Genomic DNA, 17,387 nt, shown 5'->3' with positions numbered 1-17,387 from the left:
CTACTGCATTTTTTTATCTGGATTATTTTTATTCCATTTCCCTTAAGGAGGCTGATTTACCATTTTTAGGAAAAGACCAATTTGTAGCTGTAAAAAGTTACCATAGTTTCCATGCTCAAATAACTGAATATAAAATCCATGTGATTACCTAAATATGAATGAATTACCTGAATATTTCATGACCTGAAATTTAATATGACCATAATAAATATTACATCGACTACAAGCCCCAGTACCAATGAAATTGGGATGTTGTGTAAAATGTTACTAAAAAGAAAAACAATGATTCACAAATCCTTTTTAACCTATATTCAATTGAATACACGACAAAGATAAGATATTTAATGTACACATAACATTTGTTTTTTGCAAATATTCTCTCATTTTAAATTGGATGCCTGCAACATTTTCCCAGAAAACTGGGACAGAAGCAACAAAAGACTGGGAAAGTTGAGGAATGCTCAAAAAACACCTGTTTGGAACATTCAACGTCAATGTCAATGTTCATATGAGCAACAAAAGGAAGACGAATACCTGAATTGTATACATGATTTTATTGTTGATAATCATTCCACATGTATCTATTGTATGTAGTGCGTGACATGAATGCTGATTAATCAGACATTGTCATGGGTGTGTGTTCCGGTTTTTGTCTTCCCCCTGTTTCACACACACCTGCTCCTGAGAGCATCTTCACCACCTGTGCCTCGTTCACCCTAATTACCCTTTGTATTTAACCTCGTGTCTCATTCTCTCTCGTCGCCAGTTTGTTGTACCTTGTCGTTGCGTTCCAGCATTCCTTGTTTCCACGTCAAAGACTCACAGTAAGACTTGACTCTGTTCTGATTATTGACCTCACCTTTTTGCCTCATGTTTTTGGATACTGTAGCCTTTTTTGGATTGCCTGTCTGTGTACCGACTTATGCCCGTATATTAAACCTCTCTCTTTTTTTAAACTGTCCATTTGTTTTGGAGTCGTGCATTTTTGGGTCCTATCCTCTGTTCCGTTCATGACAGAACGAACTGGCCATAACATGGACCCAGCAGACTCAGACCTGGTGCGCAAAGCCCTTCAAGCGCAGGGTCAACGCCTCTCGAAGCAGGATGAGAAGCTTGCTGCCCTCCACCTTCATCTAGAGGGACTGTCAAGGCATCAGGACAATATGATGAGACAGCAGTTTGAACTTCTTATGAAAATGATTCAAGAGAAGGAACCAGTTGGCACAACACCCGATACCGCCACGGTACCAACATTTCCATGTGAAGCAGTCACCATGCAGCCACCTGCCACCTCCGCTGCTGTCTGCCCACAGCTCTCTCGAGAGGTTCTCTGGAGATTCTGGGAACATTAAGCCGTTCATCACTCAGTGCGAACTCCACTTTGAGCTGCAGGCAGCCGCCTTCCCCACCGAGCGGGCAAAGATCGCTTTCGTCATTTCCCACCTGACTGGTCGTGCGGAGGCGTGGGCTACTGCTGAATGGAGCCACAATTCCGCCGCGTGTCATTCGTGGGCTTTTTTCGTAAAGACTATGGAGCAAATTTTTCAATTTTCCACACCAGATCGTGAGGCAGCTCGCTCCCTTGTCACCTTACACCTGTCAGATTACACGATTGAGTTTCGCATTTTAGCAGCTGAGAGTCAGTGGAATAATCAGGCGCTACTCGATGCCTTTTTTCAACGACTATTCCCTGCCGTCAATGATCATTTAGTTCCGCTAGACCTGCCAACTGACTTGGACACTCTCATCGCTCCCGCCGTAAAAATCGACAAGGCTTTTGGATCGCGAGCTGGATGGAGATCACCGGAGTGCTGCATCACCGTGCACTTGGAGGACGAGCCTCAGTGACCAGCCAAACCAAGGCAGATCCCCTGTTTCCGGTCTCAACCCACTGGCTAGCATCCCCACGGATGAACCCATGCAACTGGGCAGGTTCCGTCTCTCCCCTGGGGAACGTCAAGTGAAGGGCGGTGCTTCTACTGCGGTCAGTTGGGTCATTCCATGAGCAACTGTCACGTCAAAGTTGTTGGTGCCAGTAGCAAGGGGACGGGAGAGGTGAGTCTAAATTTAATTAAGGAATACCCTACCCGGGTTCTTCCTAAAGTGACACTATGCTCTCCAGATCAAGAGATTCATACACCTATATTTATTGACTCTGAACCTGACTTGTCTCAAGTGCCCACCTGCTACCATGACATTAAAGATGTTTTGTCCAAGGCCAAATCCCTTACACGCCACAGACCTTATGACTGTGCTGTTGACTTGCTGCCTGGAACCACACCCCCACGAGGGAGGTTGTTCTCTCTTTCAGGCCCAGAACACAAGGCCATGAAGGAGTACGTGGAAGAATCACTGGCAGCAGGGATCATTCGCCCATCTTCATCCCCTTCGGGAGCAGGATTTTTCTTTGTGGACAAAAAGGACAAGACCCTGCGACCCTGTATCGATTACCGGGGTCTCAATGAGAACTGTAAAAAACGGGTACCCTCTTCCTCTCATCTCCACCGCCTTTGAGTTCCTGGAGGGAGCCAAGATTTTCACCAAACAAGACTTAAGAAATGCGTATCATCTAGTTAGGATAAGGGAGGGGGATGAATGGAAAACAGCATTCAACACACCAATGGGACATTATGAGTATTAGGTAATGCCTTTTGGACTTACTAACGCTCCAGCTGTTTTCCAAAACCTTGTCAATGATGTCCTGCGTGACATGTTGAATGTGTATGTTTTTGTTTATTTGGACGACATTTTGATATTCTCCCCGGATGAGGAGACTCACATTATTCATGTCCGCTCTGTATTGCAGCGGTTACTGCAGAATCAACTATATGTCAACGCTGAGAAATGTGAGTTCCACAAGACGTCCGTTTCTTTTCTGGGTTTCATCCTGGCTCAAAGTGAAGTCAAAATGGACCCTTGCAAAGTCGATGCCGTTATTAATTGGCCTACTCCAATGTCACGCAAGGATGTACAAAGGTTCTTAGGGTTCGCAAACTTCTACAGAAAATTTATCAGAAATTTCAGTTTTTTAGCCTCTCCTTTGCATGGTCTTACCTCGCCACACAGACCTTTTTGTATGGAACCCGCTTTGTCAGCCAGCTTTTCAGAAACTTAAATCGAGCGTTACCTCCGCTCCCATCCTTACTTTGCCAGATCTCAAACAGCAGTTTGTGGTAGAAGTCGATGCGTCTGATGCCGGAATAGGAGCAGTGCTCTCCAAGAAATCTCTCGGATGGTAAATTACATCCTTGTGCTGTTCTCTCCAAAAAACTGACCCCAGCTGAGAGAAATTATGACATTGGTGACCATGAACTGCTGGCAGTCAAGGTGGCTTTGATGGAGTGGAGGCACTGGCTCGAGGAGGCACAGACTCCGTTTTTAGTATGGACAGATCACAAGAATCTTGAGTATATTAAATCTGCTAAAAGATTAAATGCGAGGCAAGCTTGATGGGCTCTGTTCTTCACTAGATTTAATTTCATGTTATCCTACCGACCTGGTTCTAAAAATGGTAAGTCAGATGCTTTGTCGCGTATTTTCTGCGAAGAGAATTCTTTGTCCGACCCTAAGACTATTTTGCCCAAGTCATGTTTCATTTCCGCTTTTGTTTGGGACGTTGAAACTGCAGTTAAAGAGGCTCTGAAAAAGACTCTTAGCCCTGAACATTGCCCTGAAAACAGGCTTTATGTGGTTCCGACCTTAAGGGGAAGAGTCATCCACTGGGCTCAGACGAACCGTACTGTATGTCACCCAGGCATTGCCAAAGCGCAATCAGTGGTCGAACAGCGCTTTTGGTGGCCTAATGTTAGGAGGGATGTTATCGATTAAGTCAATGCTTGCCAGGTATGTGCTGCTAACAAGCCCTCTCGTCAACGTCCTTCTGGGGTGTTGCGACCCCTGCCAATACCACAACATCCTTGGTCAGACATTTCCGTAGACTTTGTGACAGGATTACCGGCCTCGAAAGGAAATACCACAATTCTCACAGTTGTTGACAGGTTCTCTAAAATGGCTCACTTCATTGCACTCCCGAAACTAGTTAATGATCAATCAGGTATTCAAGTTCCATGGTTTCCCCAAGAATGTGGTGTCTGATAGGGGTCCCCAATTCATTTCGCAATTTTGGAAGGAGTTTTGCAATCTCATAGGTGCTACCGTCAGTTTGTCATCTGGGTGTCACCCTGAAACCAACGGCCAAACCAAGAGGCTGAACCAGGACTTGGAGACTTGGCTCCGATGTCTCTCTTCACAGGAGCCCTGATCCTGGTCTCAGAAACTGGTTTGGGTCGAATTCTCCCACAATTCCCTCCCCTCTGCATCCACTGGTCTATCGCCTTTTCACGTTGTGCATGGTTACCAACCATCTCTGTTTCCTGCCATAGCCCCAGAGTCCACAGTTCCAGCGGCATTGACCTTGGTGAGACGCTGCAGGAGGACCTGGGAGCGAGCCCTCCAGATGCTGCTCCGCCAAGGACGGTCCTACAAAGCCGCTGCTGACCATCGGAGGACACCGGCCCCGAACTACAAAGTGGGTCAGCGAGTTTGGCTCTCGACCAAACAGATTCCACTCTGGGTGGAGTCCAAGAAGCTCTCTCCCAGTTTCGTTGGGCCCTTCTCCATCACAAAGATAATCAACCCTGTCACCGTGAAGCTGAGGCTCCCACGGTCAATGCGGGTCCACCCTGCTTTTCACGTCAGCCTACTCAAGCCAGCCCGGGAGTCCCTTCTGGTCCCGCCTTCCAGGCCCCCTCCTCCGCCCCCGGTTTGTGGATGGGGGCCCTGTCTTCTCTGTGAAGCGGCTGTTGTCTCGGGGGAGGGGTTTCAATATCTGGTGGACTGGGAGGGCTACGGGCCTGAGGAACGTTCATGGGTGCCGTCTGCGTTTATCATGGATGACTCACTCATTCGGGACTTCCACGTTGCGCATCTAGGGGCCCCGGGCCCGTCTGGGGGGGGGTACTGTCATGGGTGTGTGTTCCGGTTTTTGTCTTCCCCCTGTTTCACACACACCTGCTCCTGAGAGCATCTTCACCACCTGTGCCTCGTTCACCCTAATTAACCCTTGTATTTAACCTCGTGTCTCATTCTCTCTCATCGCCAGTTCGTTGTACCTTGTCGTAGCGTTCCAGCATTCCTTGTTTCCACGTCAAAGACTCACAGTAAGACTTGACTCTGTTCTGATTATTGACCTCACCTTTTTCCCTCATGTTTTTTTTTACTGTAGCCTTTTTTGGATTGCCTGCCTGCGTACCAACCCATGCCCGTATATTAAACCTTTCTTTTTTTTGAAACTGTCAATTTGTTTTGGAGTCGTGCATTTTTGGGTCCTGTCCTCTGTTCCGTTCATGACAGACATAAGTTCCTTGTTTGCAAAACAAAATATATTCTGCAGTTTTGTGATGATAACAATCTTATACTATCCAGCCAAAAGCTCCTGCCTGCAGATACAGTAGTTATTCTTACATAACTGAGGCCTGGCACTCTACATCATAGCTGCCTTGACCACCACATTAGCACTGCTGATGCTCATGCTATCCTGAGATCTATGGAGCTTGTGAATGAAGCTTCTGTGTCTGATCATGGTCGTTTTGTTATGTCTCCCGACATAACATGAAATGACATGACATGTGACAGACTCCCGGAGATGTATTAAGAGGTTAATAGTGCCAGTAAGGCTAAACTGGATTGGTCTAAACTCACAGGTGAGGATGTGATGTTATACTACAGGAGATTTTCCCTTCCCTTCTAAGTAATGTATATCTACCCAGAGATGCAATGATGTGTACTGTTGTGAATTGTAATAGCAGCTCTCACTGTAAGGACCTCTGTGCTATACATATTTGTATTGTGGGAGCTGTTTATGAAGCTAGCAGGACATACTTTACTCACTCTGGAAAAAACACACAGCATTGAACCAGGGTGGAATAGAAATGCGGATGCACATAATAATGATAATAATAATAATCATCATCTTGGGTTGAAGGGCGTACTCTTATCCTCCGCCCACATCATGCTGACGCTAAGCATGCCTTTAAGGCTTTCACCCTGGCAGGTCGCTCTAGAGAGGGGCCTGTCCAGGGACACAAAAAGCTTTTACCAACGCTCCGTATATGTATGCAGTTCACGATATCAGCAAATACGAACAAGCAATGAAATTGGACTCTGTGGCTTAAAATCTCTTTGGTAATGATGTTACTTGCGCCTAGAAGGAGGTGAGAGCTCTGAATACTGGCAGTACATTGTTACCTTGTACCGTAGAAGGAGTCTCAGGCGCCGACAACATAGCTGATCTGTGGAAGCAACATTATTTTGAGCCATTCAATTGTGTTAAAAGTGACCCCTAGAAAGTGAGAAACATTGCCAACAGTGACAGAGTGGGAATCACAGCCAATGAGGTCTATCAATCAATTATACAGCTACCTGACAACAAAGCTAGCGGCTTAGATGAGATCACTGCAGCACACCTCAAACATAGAAGTCTGAGGGTTGCTGCCCCCCGAGGGAAGCCTACGGGGGGCAGCTGATGGGTCCACTTAACTTATTGGGGTGGCCAATCAGCGTACACCATAAACTCTCTACACTCACGATTGGCTGTCCTCAGTAAGGGTGCCTCCCACCCTCCGCCGCCGTTCGTAATATAGACACCATTGCCGTTCAAGGTAAGCTTCCTTTGATTCATTTCTTCACTTTACATAGTTTTTATTGGGTCCGTCCAATGACTTATTTGCGTCATCGAATTAATTTGTTTGTGTGCACACGTTGCTTCCGAGTCATTAGTGGAACAGTTCAACAGGTGTCTGTGAAAATTCGAACTGAATGAAGATATAATAGTATTCAGCCTATTACATCGTTTTTATTGGGTTAAAATGACTTTTTTGCGGCGAATTAATTTGTTTGTGTCCACACACGTTGTTCCCGAGTCATGAGTACAGCAACAGTTCAACAACATTCTAACTGAATGATGATATAATAGTATAATAGTATTGAGCCTATTACGTCGTTGTTATTGGGTCACATTAATTGTTTGTGTTGACACACGTGGCTTTCCAGTCAGTCAGAAAGTTGTTAATGGTAGATAGAAATTATAATATGATTTTATTTTCAGCACGATGGATTTCCATCCTCAATTCCGCTACCTGGCTTTCTCGAAACAGCTGACACTGGAGTCTTCCAAGGAAGCCTCCAAGATAGCCCGAGCCTCTAGGTACACTGTAGGATGAGCGTGATGATGATGATGATGACAATGCCACCCCCATAAATGTAAATTGCTACCTTGTGTGACATTATTTGATTATAATGACAAATTGGTCATGGTCGTAGGTCTGCAGCCACGGTCACGACCTGCAAAATGGCGGATCAGGTGACGGCGGACGCCAAGGCTCGTGTGGTCCAGGGTGGAGGAGACCCCAGGTGCTGGCAGCTGGTGCTCAGCGAGTGTGAGCTCCAGTTTGGTCAGTACCGGGGCCGGACCTTCAAGTGGTTGCTGAGCAATGACGTGGGCTACGCCTGCTCCATCCTGGCCTCTCACCAGAAGGAGCGGGACGGCGGAGACACGTCACAGTCGCCCCTGGCTCGGAACAAAGACGCCCTGGCATCCTGTGCGCAGCTGTTCCCGTACATGTCCCTGGCCGTCCGCAACCGCATGATGCTCATGGGCGCGCCGGTGGTCAGGGAGATGGATGACAAGCTGCTGGAGTTCGGGGAGTACCGCCATGAGACCTATCGCTTCCTGTACGACTCCCCCGGTGAGGAGCATTGATCGTAAGTTGTCTTATTGCCTGTGAAAAATGTCATTAACCAAAATGAGGGAGGTTAGGTTAAATGAAATGATCCTATCCTAGATACGTGGCATGGATGAGGAAGATCAAGGCCTTCCAGGGCTCGCGGTTGCACTCCTTCCAACAGTAGATCCTGGGCCGAGACAGACAGGCCAAGTACAACGCAGGTAAACATGGTCATCATTGAGACCAGAGGGTGGGCCGTCTGACCAGCAGCTAATGGAAGCCGCCGCAGAAGTCGAGTCTCAGCGTGAGTGAATTTAATGTCTCTACTGCGTAGTATGAGTGAGAATGAAATTAGACTGACAGCGATGTCTCGACTCGACAGTGTCTGAGGAACCGTTAGCATCCGCCTCAACCTCCGCATAGGCATTGCAACGCGGGCAGGCGCACGGGGGCCTGTGTGGGCGCCCCGCACTTATTACCAGAGTGTCGTCATCGTCCGTCTGTCGCAGGTGCTGCCGAAGGGCTGGCGCCAAACTTTGCCGGAGACCGAGCACGAATGGCTGGCCAAAGCGCTCTACGTCAAAGGCTCCCGTGGGAAAATGGTCCTGACGTCGGAGCTCCAGCTATGGTGGGACCCCCCCCAAAACGCCACTTTATTACACCCAGCCCCCCACCTCCTCCAAGACCTTCTTCCACCACCGCTTCTTCCTCCGGGCGCCGTACAAGATGTGGGGGTTGAAGCTGGCCTCCCCCCACTGCCGGCACCGGCTGACCGGAGGCGGGCTGTACCGGACCGTGCGGCGGGTGCTGGACCTCCAAGATTGGTACTTCATGGGCACCAAGTACCTGGAGTGCAACGGCTGCCGCCGGAAGTACTCGGCCTGGGAAGAAGCCACCATCATCCAGCAGATGAGGATGTACCAGCAGCTGAAGTTCCCGGCCATCCTCACGTACAAGTAAGAAAGGAACCGATCGAGCGGTGGTTGTCGGCTCAGCCTCGCACATCGCCGCATCACTTTGCTTCCCGCTAGGTTGCCTGCGACGTGAAGGTGGTGCACATGCTGAAGGACCGCTCGTTGGGCAACCCCGTCACCAGCCTGCGACGGAAAATCCAGGAGGGGCACACCTTGGAGTGGCTGAGGCACAGTTTGGAGTACCTCTCCGTGCTGGAGCAGCTAGGTGTTCCCACCGGCGTTCTAGGGTGCATGCGCCCTGTGCCCCGCACAGTCTGGTTTCTGGCCGCCTTCGTGAGGGCGGTGATTCCACACCTTCCCGAGAACAAGGCCCGCATCACGTCGGTCTTTGGGAGCGTGCTGAAGATGGACTCCACCAAGAAGGTACGTAGTCGTCCGAGGGTGCGTGTCATTTCCATTGCCGCCACGCCACGCCGCCCGCTGCTGACACTCACCCCGTGCCTTTGCGCTTACAGATGGCCAAGAAGCTTCCGGGGGCGGCCGCCGGAACCGCCGCCTGGGTCACCAACGTGGGCAACGAGCACGGGTAGGTGCTCATGTCCGTGCTCACTGTCGCCGAGGGCGAAGGGCTGTCGAGCATGGCGAGCGGACTGATGCGGCGGTACAGGGAGGCCCCGCCTCAGCTTCTGTACGTGGACCGTGACTGCTGCTGCGCCACCGGGAAGGGCAAGGTAGGTGAAATTGATTTTTCGGCACGCAGGCTCTATTGCGTCCCACTCTAACGCTCTCTCTTTTCCCGCGTGCCTTAGGTCGCGCCCATGTTCGGCAATTGGAAGGATCTGATGGTGCAGCTGGACGTGTGGCACCTCATGCGGTGCTTCGCCAGGGGGGTGACCACAGACGCCCACATCCTCTACGGTCCCTTCATGGCCAGGCTGTCCCTGGCCATCTTCGAGTGGGACGCCGAGGACAGGAACCTGCTGAGACGGGGCAAGCAGGCCGAGCAGGGCGGGGACGGCGGCCGACCGGTCACTCTTTCGGCCAGGGAGATGGCCCGACACTGCCGTCGCCGCACCAGAGGGGCCGAGGAGACGGAGCGGCTCATCCAGGAGGTGCTGGACCACTTCTGGGAGGCCAAGGATACCATGGGCATGGCTCTCCTCGACCAGGCCAGGACTCGGCACATCTGGGAAATGCAGGGCCAGCACATGGCCTGCATCCCATATACACCAAGGTGGGGGAGATGACGAGAGGTGGCATCAAGCTTCCGATATTTAAGTGCGCGCGAGGCTCCACTTACCTGGAGTGCTTCCACCTCCACCAGTGCCGCTTCATTCCAGGTGAGGAGCGCGAGCGTTTTGTGGCGGGGGTCGTTGGCGGGTGCGCAAGCATAACTCTCCTTCTGTCCTCTTTGGCAGGCACCGTGGCCAACGCCCTCCACTTCCAGGTCTCCCTACTGGAGGGCTTGACCCGGTGGAACGAGGACCGAGCCAGGGCAGCCGTGGTGGGGGGCCTGTCGACAACCTTGACACGCTGCTACAACTCCCGCCTGCTCAGCGCTTTCCAAAAGCTGACGCAGAAGCTGCTGAAACGCACGGTGGTGGAAAACTACACCCCGCCGGGGGAGTACACCGGTAAGTCGTAGGGGCGTGCCAGGCCAACACCCTCCCTCTCCCTCCCACCGGTGTGACGCGTTCTGACTTGAAATTGCTCGCGTTCAGGGGAGCTCATCGGTTTGGACTACCTGGACGCCCAGACCGGCACCGCGCTCCATCCGGACCCCGGTCGTGACAAGAAGGGGGAGGATGAGGACCCGACTGCTTGGATGGACAAGGTGGCGGAGGAAGAGGAGGAGGAGGAGCAGGAGGAGGACGACGGGGCGGTCGACGTGGACGATCCAGACGAATGAGACCCGGAGTTCATGGCCTTGTCTGAGTCCATGATGGAGTGCCAGGACAGGGACAGGACGGCTGCGCCCCCACCACCTCCAGACGCCCACGTAGAGGATGTAGGCCTCTCCGTCCATTTGTCTTTTTTGCTGAATTGCCGATTGACGCAGGACGTCCTCGGACCGGACGGACACACAGGCTACCAGCACGTCTGCCGCGTGTGTCCCTTTGTCACTTAGTCGCAGGTGGCCAACATCAGGGATCTGTGGCTGAAGCTGGACTCCAGGGACAAGGCCCCCCTTGCCCTTCCCACGCGGCACAAGGACAGGTTGTCCAAGGGCCGCTTCAAGACCTCGGCCAGAAATCGCCACTCGACGGGCCTGGACAGTGCCAAACGGTACGTGCGGTTTGTCCTGTAAGGTATGTGAGATGTTTCCAGGCTGGCAACTCACGTGGCAGCGTTTTCTGCGGATAGTCTCACCATCGGAAAGGGCACAGAGGTGGCGCACTTCCCGAATGTGAGCAGGTTGATGGAGGCCATTTTCATCGAGCTGTGCCACATCCACGCTCAGGGGCACAGCCTGGCCGGAATCCGGATGAGCCGATGGGGGCTAGTGATGTGTGACTTCGGGCGCATCAAACAGATCTGCAGGTCTGTGCAGCTGCTGGCCGCCGCTTCCATCCAGCTGGTGGAGGTCAATCACCGGACCCTTTCACAGTGGTGAGACTCGCTCACTTGCACGCATCCGGGCCTGTATATTTTGTGCATTTTTATTTTGCCCTTTATTTATTTATTTTAATAGGTACAACCGGAAAAGCAAGGAGGAACTGGCCAGGGGCCAGTGCGTAGTGCTTCCGGCGCCCACCGCAGACCAGGTCGCAGCAGAGGCACTCCCACCGTCCAAGCCTTTACTGAAGAAGGTAGTGCAGCCCAGTAAAGGCCTGGAATACCACCACCCGAACGACACCTCTGGTCTGGCAGTCACTCACAGAGGGCCTGTCCTGCCAGAGCTTTTTGCAGCGCATGTGTCCGCTTCATCCTCCTCCTCCTCCGTCGCCGCCGCTGCTGCTGCATCCGCTTCGCCCTACTCCGCCACTGTGTCCGCTTCGTCCTCCTCCGCTGCTGCTGCTGTGTCCGCTTCGTCCTCCTCCGCTGCTGCTGTGTCCGCTTCCTCCTCCTCCGCTGCTGCTGTGTCCGCTTCGTCTTCCTCCGCTGCTGCTGTGTCCGCTTCGTCCTCGTCCGCTGCTGCTCGCATACGGGAGCATGAGATACGGCCGCATATGGGCTTCGCCACTCCAAGTGTCAGCACCCCCCCTGGCAGCAGTGGTGGTCCCAAAAGGAGAAATGCAACTCAACATACATGCAAGCTCTGTGGAAACCCCAAGTCAAAAGCATTTGGCCACAGCCGTTACAGGAACGAGCACTTTTGTTCTCAGTCGGCAGGGCGTTAGCATCCGGCGTGGTGCTGTTGTCGTCGTTGCTTGACCACTTACGTGCCTCTTGTTTCCCGGGATACAATCAGGACTCTCTTGGGATCCTATCTGGTGTTGCCACCTCCTGAGGAGGAAGCCCCCAAACTTTTTACTTCCCTCCAAATGTTCAGTGGCATCTGACCTATGCACAGATAAATAGTGTTTCTTTGTTTTTATTTATTTATTTATCTATTTATCTATTTAGTCTTTTTAAAACGATTGCCAAAGATATATAGTGTTTCTTTATTTTTATCTATTTATTCATGTATTTATTTATCAATTTGTTCTTTTTAAAACGATTGCCAAAGATATATAGTGTTTCTTTATTTTTATTGATTGATTGACGACAACAATGAAAATTGTTGGCTGTGTGTTCCTTTTTCACAAATACAAGTTGGGGTGTTTTACTATACTATACTACTTTTGTGTCTCTCTCTTCAATATAAAACCAATACATATATAAAAAAAATATATTGTAAGGAATTGATTGGATCTTATTTACACAGACTCGTTCGATTTTTTTAATCTTATATCTTATAGTGATTCATTTTGATCGCTTCTCATTTATATATACATTATAGACTCATTTTGATCGATCGATTGAGACACCACACCGGGGACGGGGACCGCATCCGTGTTTCGCGTGTCGCGAAACACGCTGGCGGCGGCGTTCCGCACGGCCTGCGGCGGAGGCGGGGCGCCTCAGCCCGGACAGGCCGGTGGGCGGGGCGAGGCCATTCTAATGTAGGCGCGCTCGGGCGGCAGCGGTTTGGGTGCGCTCCCCGGAGCCGCGCTTTCGGGAGATCGCCGCGCGCCCCCATCCCGCACGGGGGCCGGCGGCTCGGGCACCTTCCTCCGTACCTTCCGTACCCCGTACAACTTGTCGCGCGCAAAAGCATACATACGCATCAGTGCAAGTGAACTATTCTGTGACGCAGGGGTTAATACATTTTATGCCCTGTTGAGGAATGAGTGAAGGAACATGAGGAAATATTTACAGGTATGTAGCATACTAGTTATAGGCTAGCGATAACTGCAAGCACTCACATGCATTAAAATGCGGAAGAAGTGTCATCCTTCTGTGTGTCTTTTGATGCCTAGCAGGTTAAATGATGATGACAAAGTCAGCTTTAGTTTCATATCATTTATTATGCCAGAGCAGTGTTATGAAGTAAACTGTAGCCCTCAAACATGACATCGTTTTCCCTTAAATATGACCTCGAAAACTAGTATTAGTGTTCTGTGGATGCACCATTAATGCTCAAAAGTAATACAGGTTTTGAGCAACATATGCTGCCATCTACGCAATATCTTTTTCAGGAACATCCCTAGTTATTTCAGTAAAACTATGCCAAGCCACATTCTGCATGTTTTATAACAACGTGGCTTTGTAAAAGAGTGCAAGTACTAGACTGGCCTGCCAGCAGTCCAGACTTGTCTCCCATTGAAAATGTGTGGCACATTATGAAGCACAAAATATGACAACGGAGCCCACGGGCTGTTGAGCAACTGAAGCTGTACTTCAATCAGGAATGGGAAAGAATTCCACTTACAAAGCTTCAACAATTAGTGTCCTCAGTTCCCAACGAGTAATTGTACGTTGTTAAAAGGAAATGTGATGTAAATCAGTGGTAATCATTACCCTGTCTCAGCTTTTTTGGAATATGCTGTAGGCATCAACTTCAAAATGTGGAAATATTTGCAAAATAAAAACAACAATAAGGTTTATCACTTTTAACATTAAATATCCATGGGCATTCAATGTTGGGTTTCAGCCTTGCCGCTTACATGCAGTGATTTCTCCAGATTCTCTGAACCTTTTGATGATAATATGGACCGTAGATGATGAAATCCCTAAATTCCTTGTAATTGTACATTGAGGAACATTTTCCTTAAACTGGTCGACTATTTTCTCACAAACTTGTTCACAAAGAGGTGAACCTCACCCCATCTTTGCTTGTGAATCACTGAGTAATTCAGGGAAGCTCCTTTTATACCCAATCATGGTATCCATCTGTTCCCAATTAGCCTGTTCACCTGTGGGATGTTCCAAACAGGTGTTTGATGAGTGTTCCTCAACTTTCTCAGTCTTTTTTGCCACCTGTCCCAGCTTTTTTGGAGTGTGTTGCAGCCATAAAATTATAAGTTGATGATTGTTTGTTAAAAACAATTAAGTTTATCAGTCTTTGTAGTGTATTCAGTTGATTATTGGTTGAAAATGATTTGCAAATCATTCTATTCTTTTTTTATGTACGATTTACATAATGTCCCAACTTCATTGGAATTGGGGTTTGTATTTAATATTTATGTAATGTCCTCCTTCAATAATTGCAATACAATTGCCTGTTGACTGAAACTATTCAAATCCAGCCACAGTTACCTCCTGCTACTCTACCTTCATTAATCTGAAGAACTCATCAATTGCATCCTCCTCGCCTGGAAACTGCTTCTTCAGGCTAGCTGCCATTTCAGTCTTCCCTGCATGTATGTGATATGCCCTAGAAAGTAAAGGTGGAATGAAGTGTAATGGGTACAGATGGTATTAAAACCTATACACCAAAATTAAAAAGAAAATATGTATAAAATACCTGTGTTTTCCAGGCTGGCCCAAGACTAATGTATCAAAGTGTTGCTCAAGCAGGGTAAACTGCAGCTGGCCCTCTGTGATCTGATCCAGGGCAACCCGAAGCAGGCTGTTCTCATGAAGCTGTCCAAGATAATGAATGCCTTGTGGAAACAATTAATAATTAGATTCAGAAGCCAGTCTGACACAGTGTCACAACATTGTACATCTAATATCAAATTAGTAATAGTTAAGCTTTTAAAATTACTTTTTGTAAACACCATCAAACATTTTATCCTGGAAAAAAAAATCAATCTTGCAACATAGGCCATAGCAGTTTGATAAACATCCACGTGTGATTTAACAACAACAAACCCATAGGCCTCACATTATCTCAGTGAAGTATTTGGTTAGTCTGATGAGGTTGACAAGATTTCCAGATGGATGTGGAAATGTATGTAAATAATTAAAGGTCTAAAAGGTACATACAGTTTATAGATCCACTGTGTGTGTAAATTGCACTCAATTTAGTTAAGAAATTTCAGATTGCTCATGATTTTAAACAAGATTTAGAACAAGATAATAATCAATGAATGTGAATATTTTCCAAATTTAATTATTTTCAGCCAAAAAACTGAATTGCCGTTACTTATAACTTATGGGAAATTACTGTACTGGTCCGGTGCACTTGAGATCAAACTGGGGTGAATGTGGCCCCACGTAAGGAAGATGGATGAAAAAAGTTGAGCTTAATCGGTGAGGATATGAACAGTATAGATTGCGTAAGTGGTTGATGAAAAGGGACAAGTTTAAGAATTGGAAGGTTTTGTGTTTGTTATGTGACTAGGTCTATGGGTTGTTGAAGGGCTTAGAGGTAGATGTTACAGATAAGGAGATGAGGCTTGATTGCACTGAATGGTTGGGAAGCCGAATGGAAAGAAAAAGGAAAAGGGGGCATTTGTCAATTCTAAAGAGTTGTTGACAAGTGTAATATGTTTTGGGTAATTCAAAGCTGTCTTGCCCGAAACCACAAGTATGTTCCAGCTCTGCTTGTACTGGAATCAGGGTACAGGAATCAGGGATGATCCCACGAGAGCAGGAAGAGAGTCAAAGCGCGCTGTATGCTTCCACCCGACCATAGCCTTGTGAATTTGTATTCTTAATTTCGTTGTAATAAATACTCAAAAGACAAGTTTAGTGTATCAGGATTCTTATTTGGACACAAGACCACCACCAAACATTAGAACAACTGGGAAGAGGGAATTCCATCAAGTGTTCCATCCTGAGTGTGACCACTCAGGCCTCGCTGAATTCCTTATAACATCCATCCAGCCGTCCATTTTCTACCGCTTATCCGAGTCGGGTCGTGGGAGCAGTAGCTTTAGCAGGGACACTCAGACATCCCTCTCCCCAACCACTTCATCCAGCTCTTCCCGGGGGGGGGGTCACGAGGCGTTCCCAGGCCAGCCGAAGGACATAGTCTCTCCAGCGTGTCCTGGGTCGTGTCCTGGGTTTCCTCCCGGTGGGACATGTCTGTAACACCTTACCAGGGAGGTGTCCAGGAGGCATCCGAATCAGATGCCCCAGCCACCTCATCTGGCTCCTCTCAATGTGGAGGAGCAGCGACTCTACTCTGAGATCCTCCCGGATGACCGAGCTTCTCACCCTATCTCTAAGGGAGAGCCAGGACTCCCTGCGGAGGAAACTCATTTTGGCCGCTTGTATCCGGGATCTTGTTCTTTCGGTCACGACCCAAAGCTTGTGACCATAGGTGAGGGTAGGAACGTAGATCGACCGGACCACAACGGACCAATATAAAGTCCTGCATCACTGCAGACGCTGCACCGATCCACCTGTCGATCTCCCGTTCCATTCTTCAGTCACTCGTGAACAAGACCCCAATATACTTGAACTCCTCCACTTGGGGCAGGATCTCATCCCCGACCTGGAGAGGGCAGGCCACCCTTTTCCGACTGAGGACCATGGTCTCAGATTTGGAGGTGCTGATTCTCGCCGAGCCGCTTCACACTCGGCTGTGAACTGCTCCAGTGAGAGTTGGAGGTCACGGCTTGCTGAATACTAAGCCCACCAAACCGTACCCCCTCTACACCTCGGCTGCGCCTAGAAATTCTGTCCATAAAAGTTATGAACAGAATCGGTGACAAAGGTTCAATCCCCAACCCCGCCTGTGTGGAGTTTGCCTGTTCTCCCCGTGCCTGCGTGGGTTTTCTCCAGGCATTCCGGTGTCCTCCCACATACCTTCTGACAGGTGATTCCGCCAGACATTCCCAGCAGACCCTCACGATACGTTTGGGCCTGCCACGTTGCACCGGCATCTTCCCCCACCATCGGAGCCAACTCACCACCAGGTGGTGATCAGTTGACAGCTCCGCCCCTCTCTTCACCCGAGTGTCCAAGACATGCGGCCGCAAGTCCGATGACACGACCACAAAGTCGATCATCGAACTGCGACCTAGGGTGTCCTGGTGCCAAGTGCACGTGTGGACACCCTTATGCTTGAGCATGGTGTTCGTTATGGACAATCCGTGACGAGCACAGAAGTCCAATAACAGAACACGGCTCGGGTTCTGATCGAGGGGGCCGTTCCTCCCAATCACGCCCTTCCAGGTCTCACTGTCATTGCCCACGTGAGCATTGAAGTCCCCCAGCAGAACGATGGAGTCCCCAGCGGGAGCGCTCTCCAGCACCCCCTCCAAGGACTCCAAAAAGGGTGGGTACTCTGAACTGCTGTTTGGTGCATAGGCACAAACAACAGTCAGGACCCGTTCCCTGACCCGAAGGCGGAGGGAAGCTACCTTCTCGT

At 49.4% G+C, this 17,387-nt stretch overlaps 1 protein-coding gene across 3 annotated transcripts in view; it reads right to left on the bottom strand.

The window, feature by feature from the left end:
• The window catches only part of LOC133414920 (all-trans-retinol 13,14-reductase-like), a 61,165-nt gene that overhangs the window by 18,145 nt on the left and 25,633 nt on the right, over window positions 1–17,387 (bottom strand). For all 3 annotated transcript variants that reach the window (XM_061700636.1, XM_061700637.1, XM_061700638.1), the window contains exons 3-4: window positions 14,589–14,727; window positions 14,396–14,498 (exon numbers count right to left, since the gene is read on the bottom strand). In XM_061700636.1, coding sequence (XP_061556620.1) covers window positions 14,396–14,498; window positions 14,589–14,727 — 242 coding nt within the window. The remainder of the gene's footprint in view (window positions 1–14,395; window positions 14,499–14,588; window positions 14,728–17,387) is intronic.

This window comes from Phycodurus eques, chromosome 16 (genome assembly GCF_024500275.1).
Source record: "Phycodurus eques isolate BA_2022a chromosome 16, UOR_Pequ_1.1, whole genome shotgun sequence".
NCBI lineage: Eukaryota > Metazoa > Chordata > Actinopteri > Syngnathiformes > Syngnathidae > Phycodurus > Phycodurus eques.
Note: the sequence above shows the minus strand (reverse complement) of the source record. Positions and strands in the feature narration are given on the sequence as shown.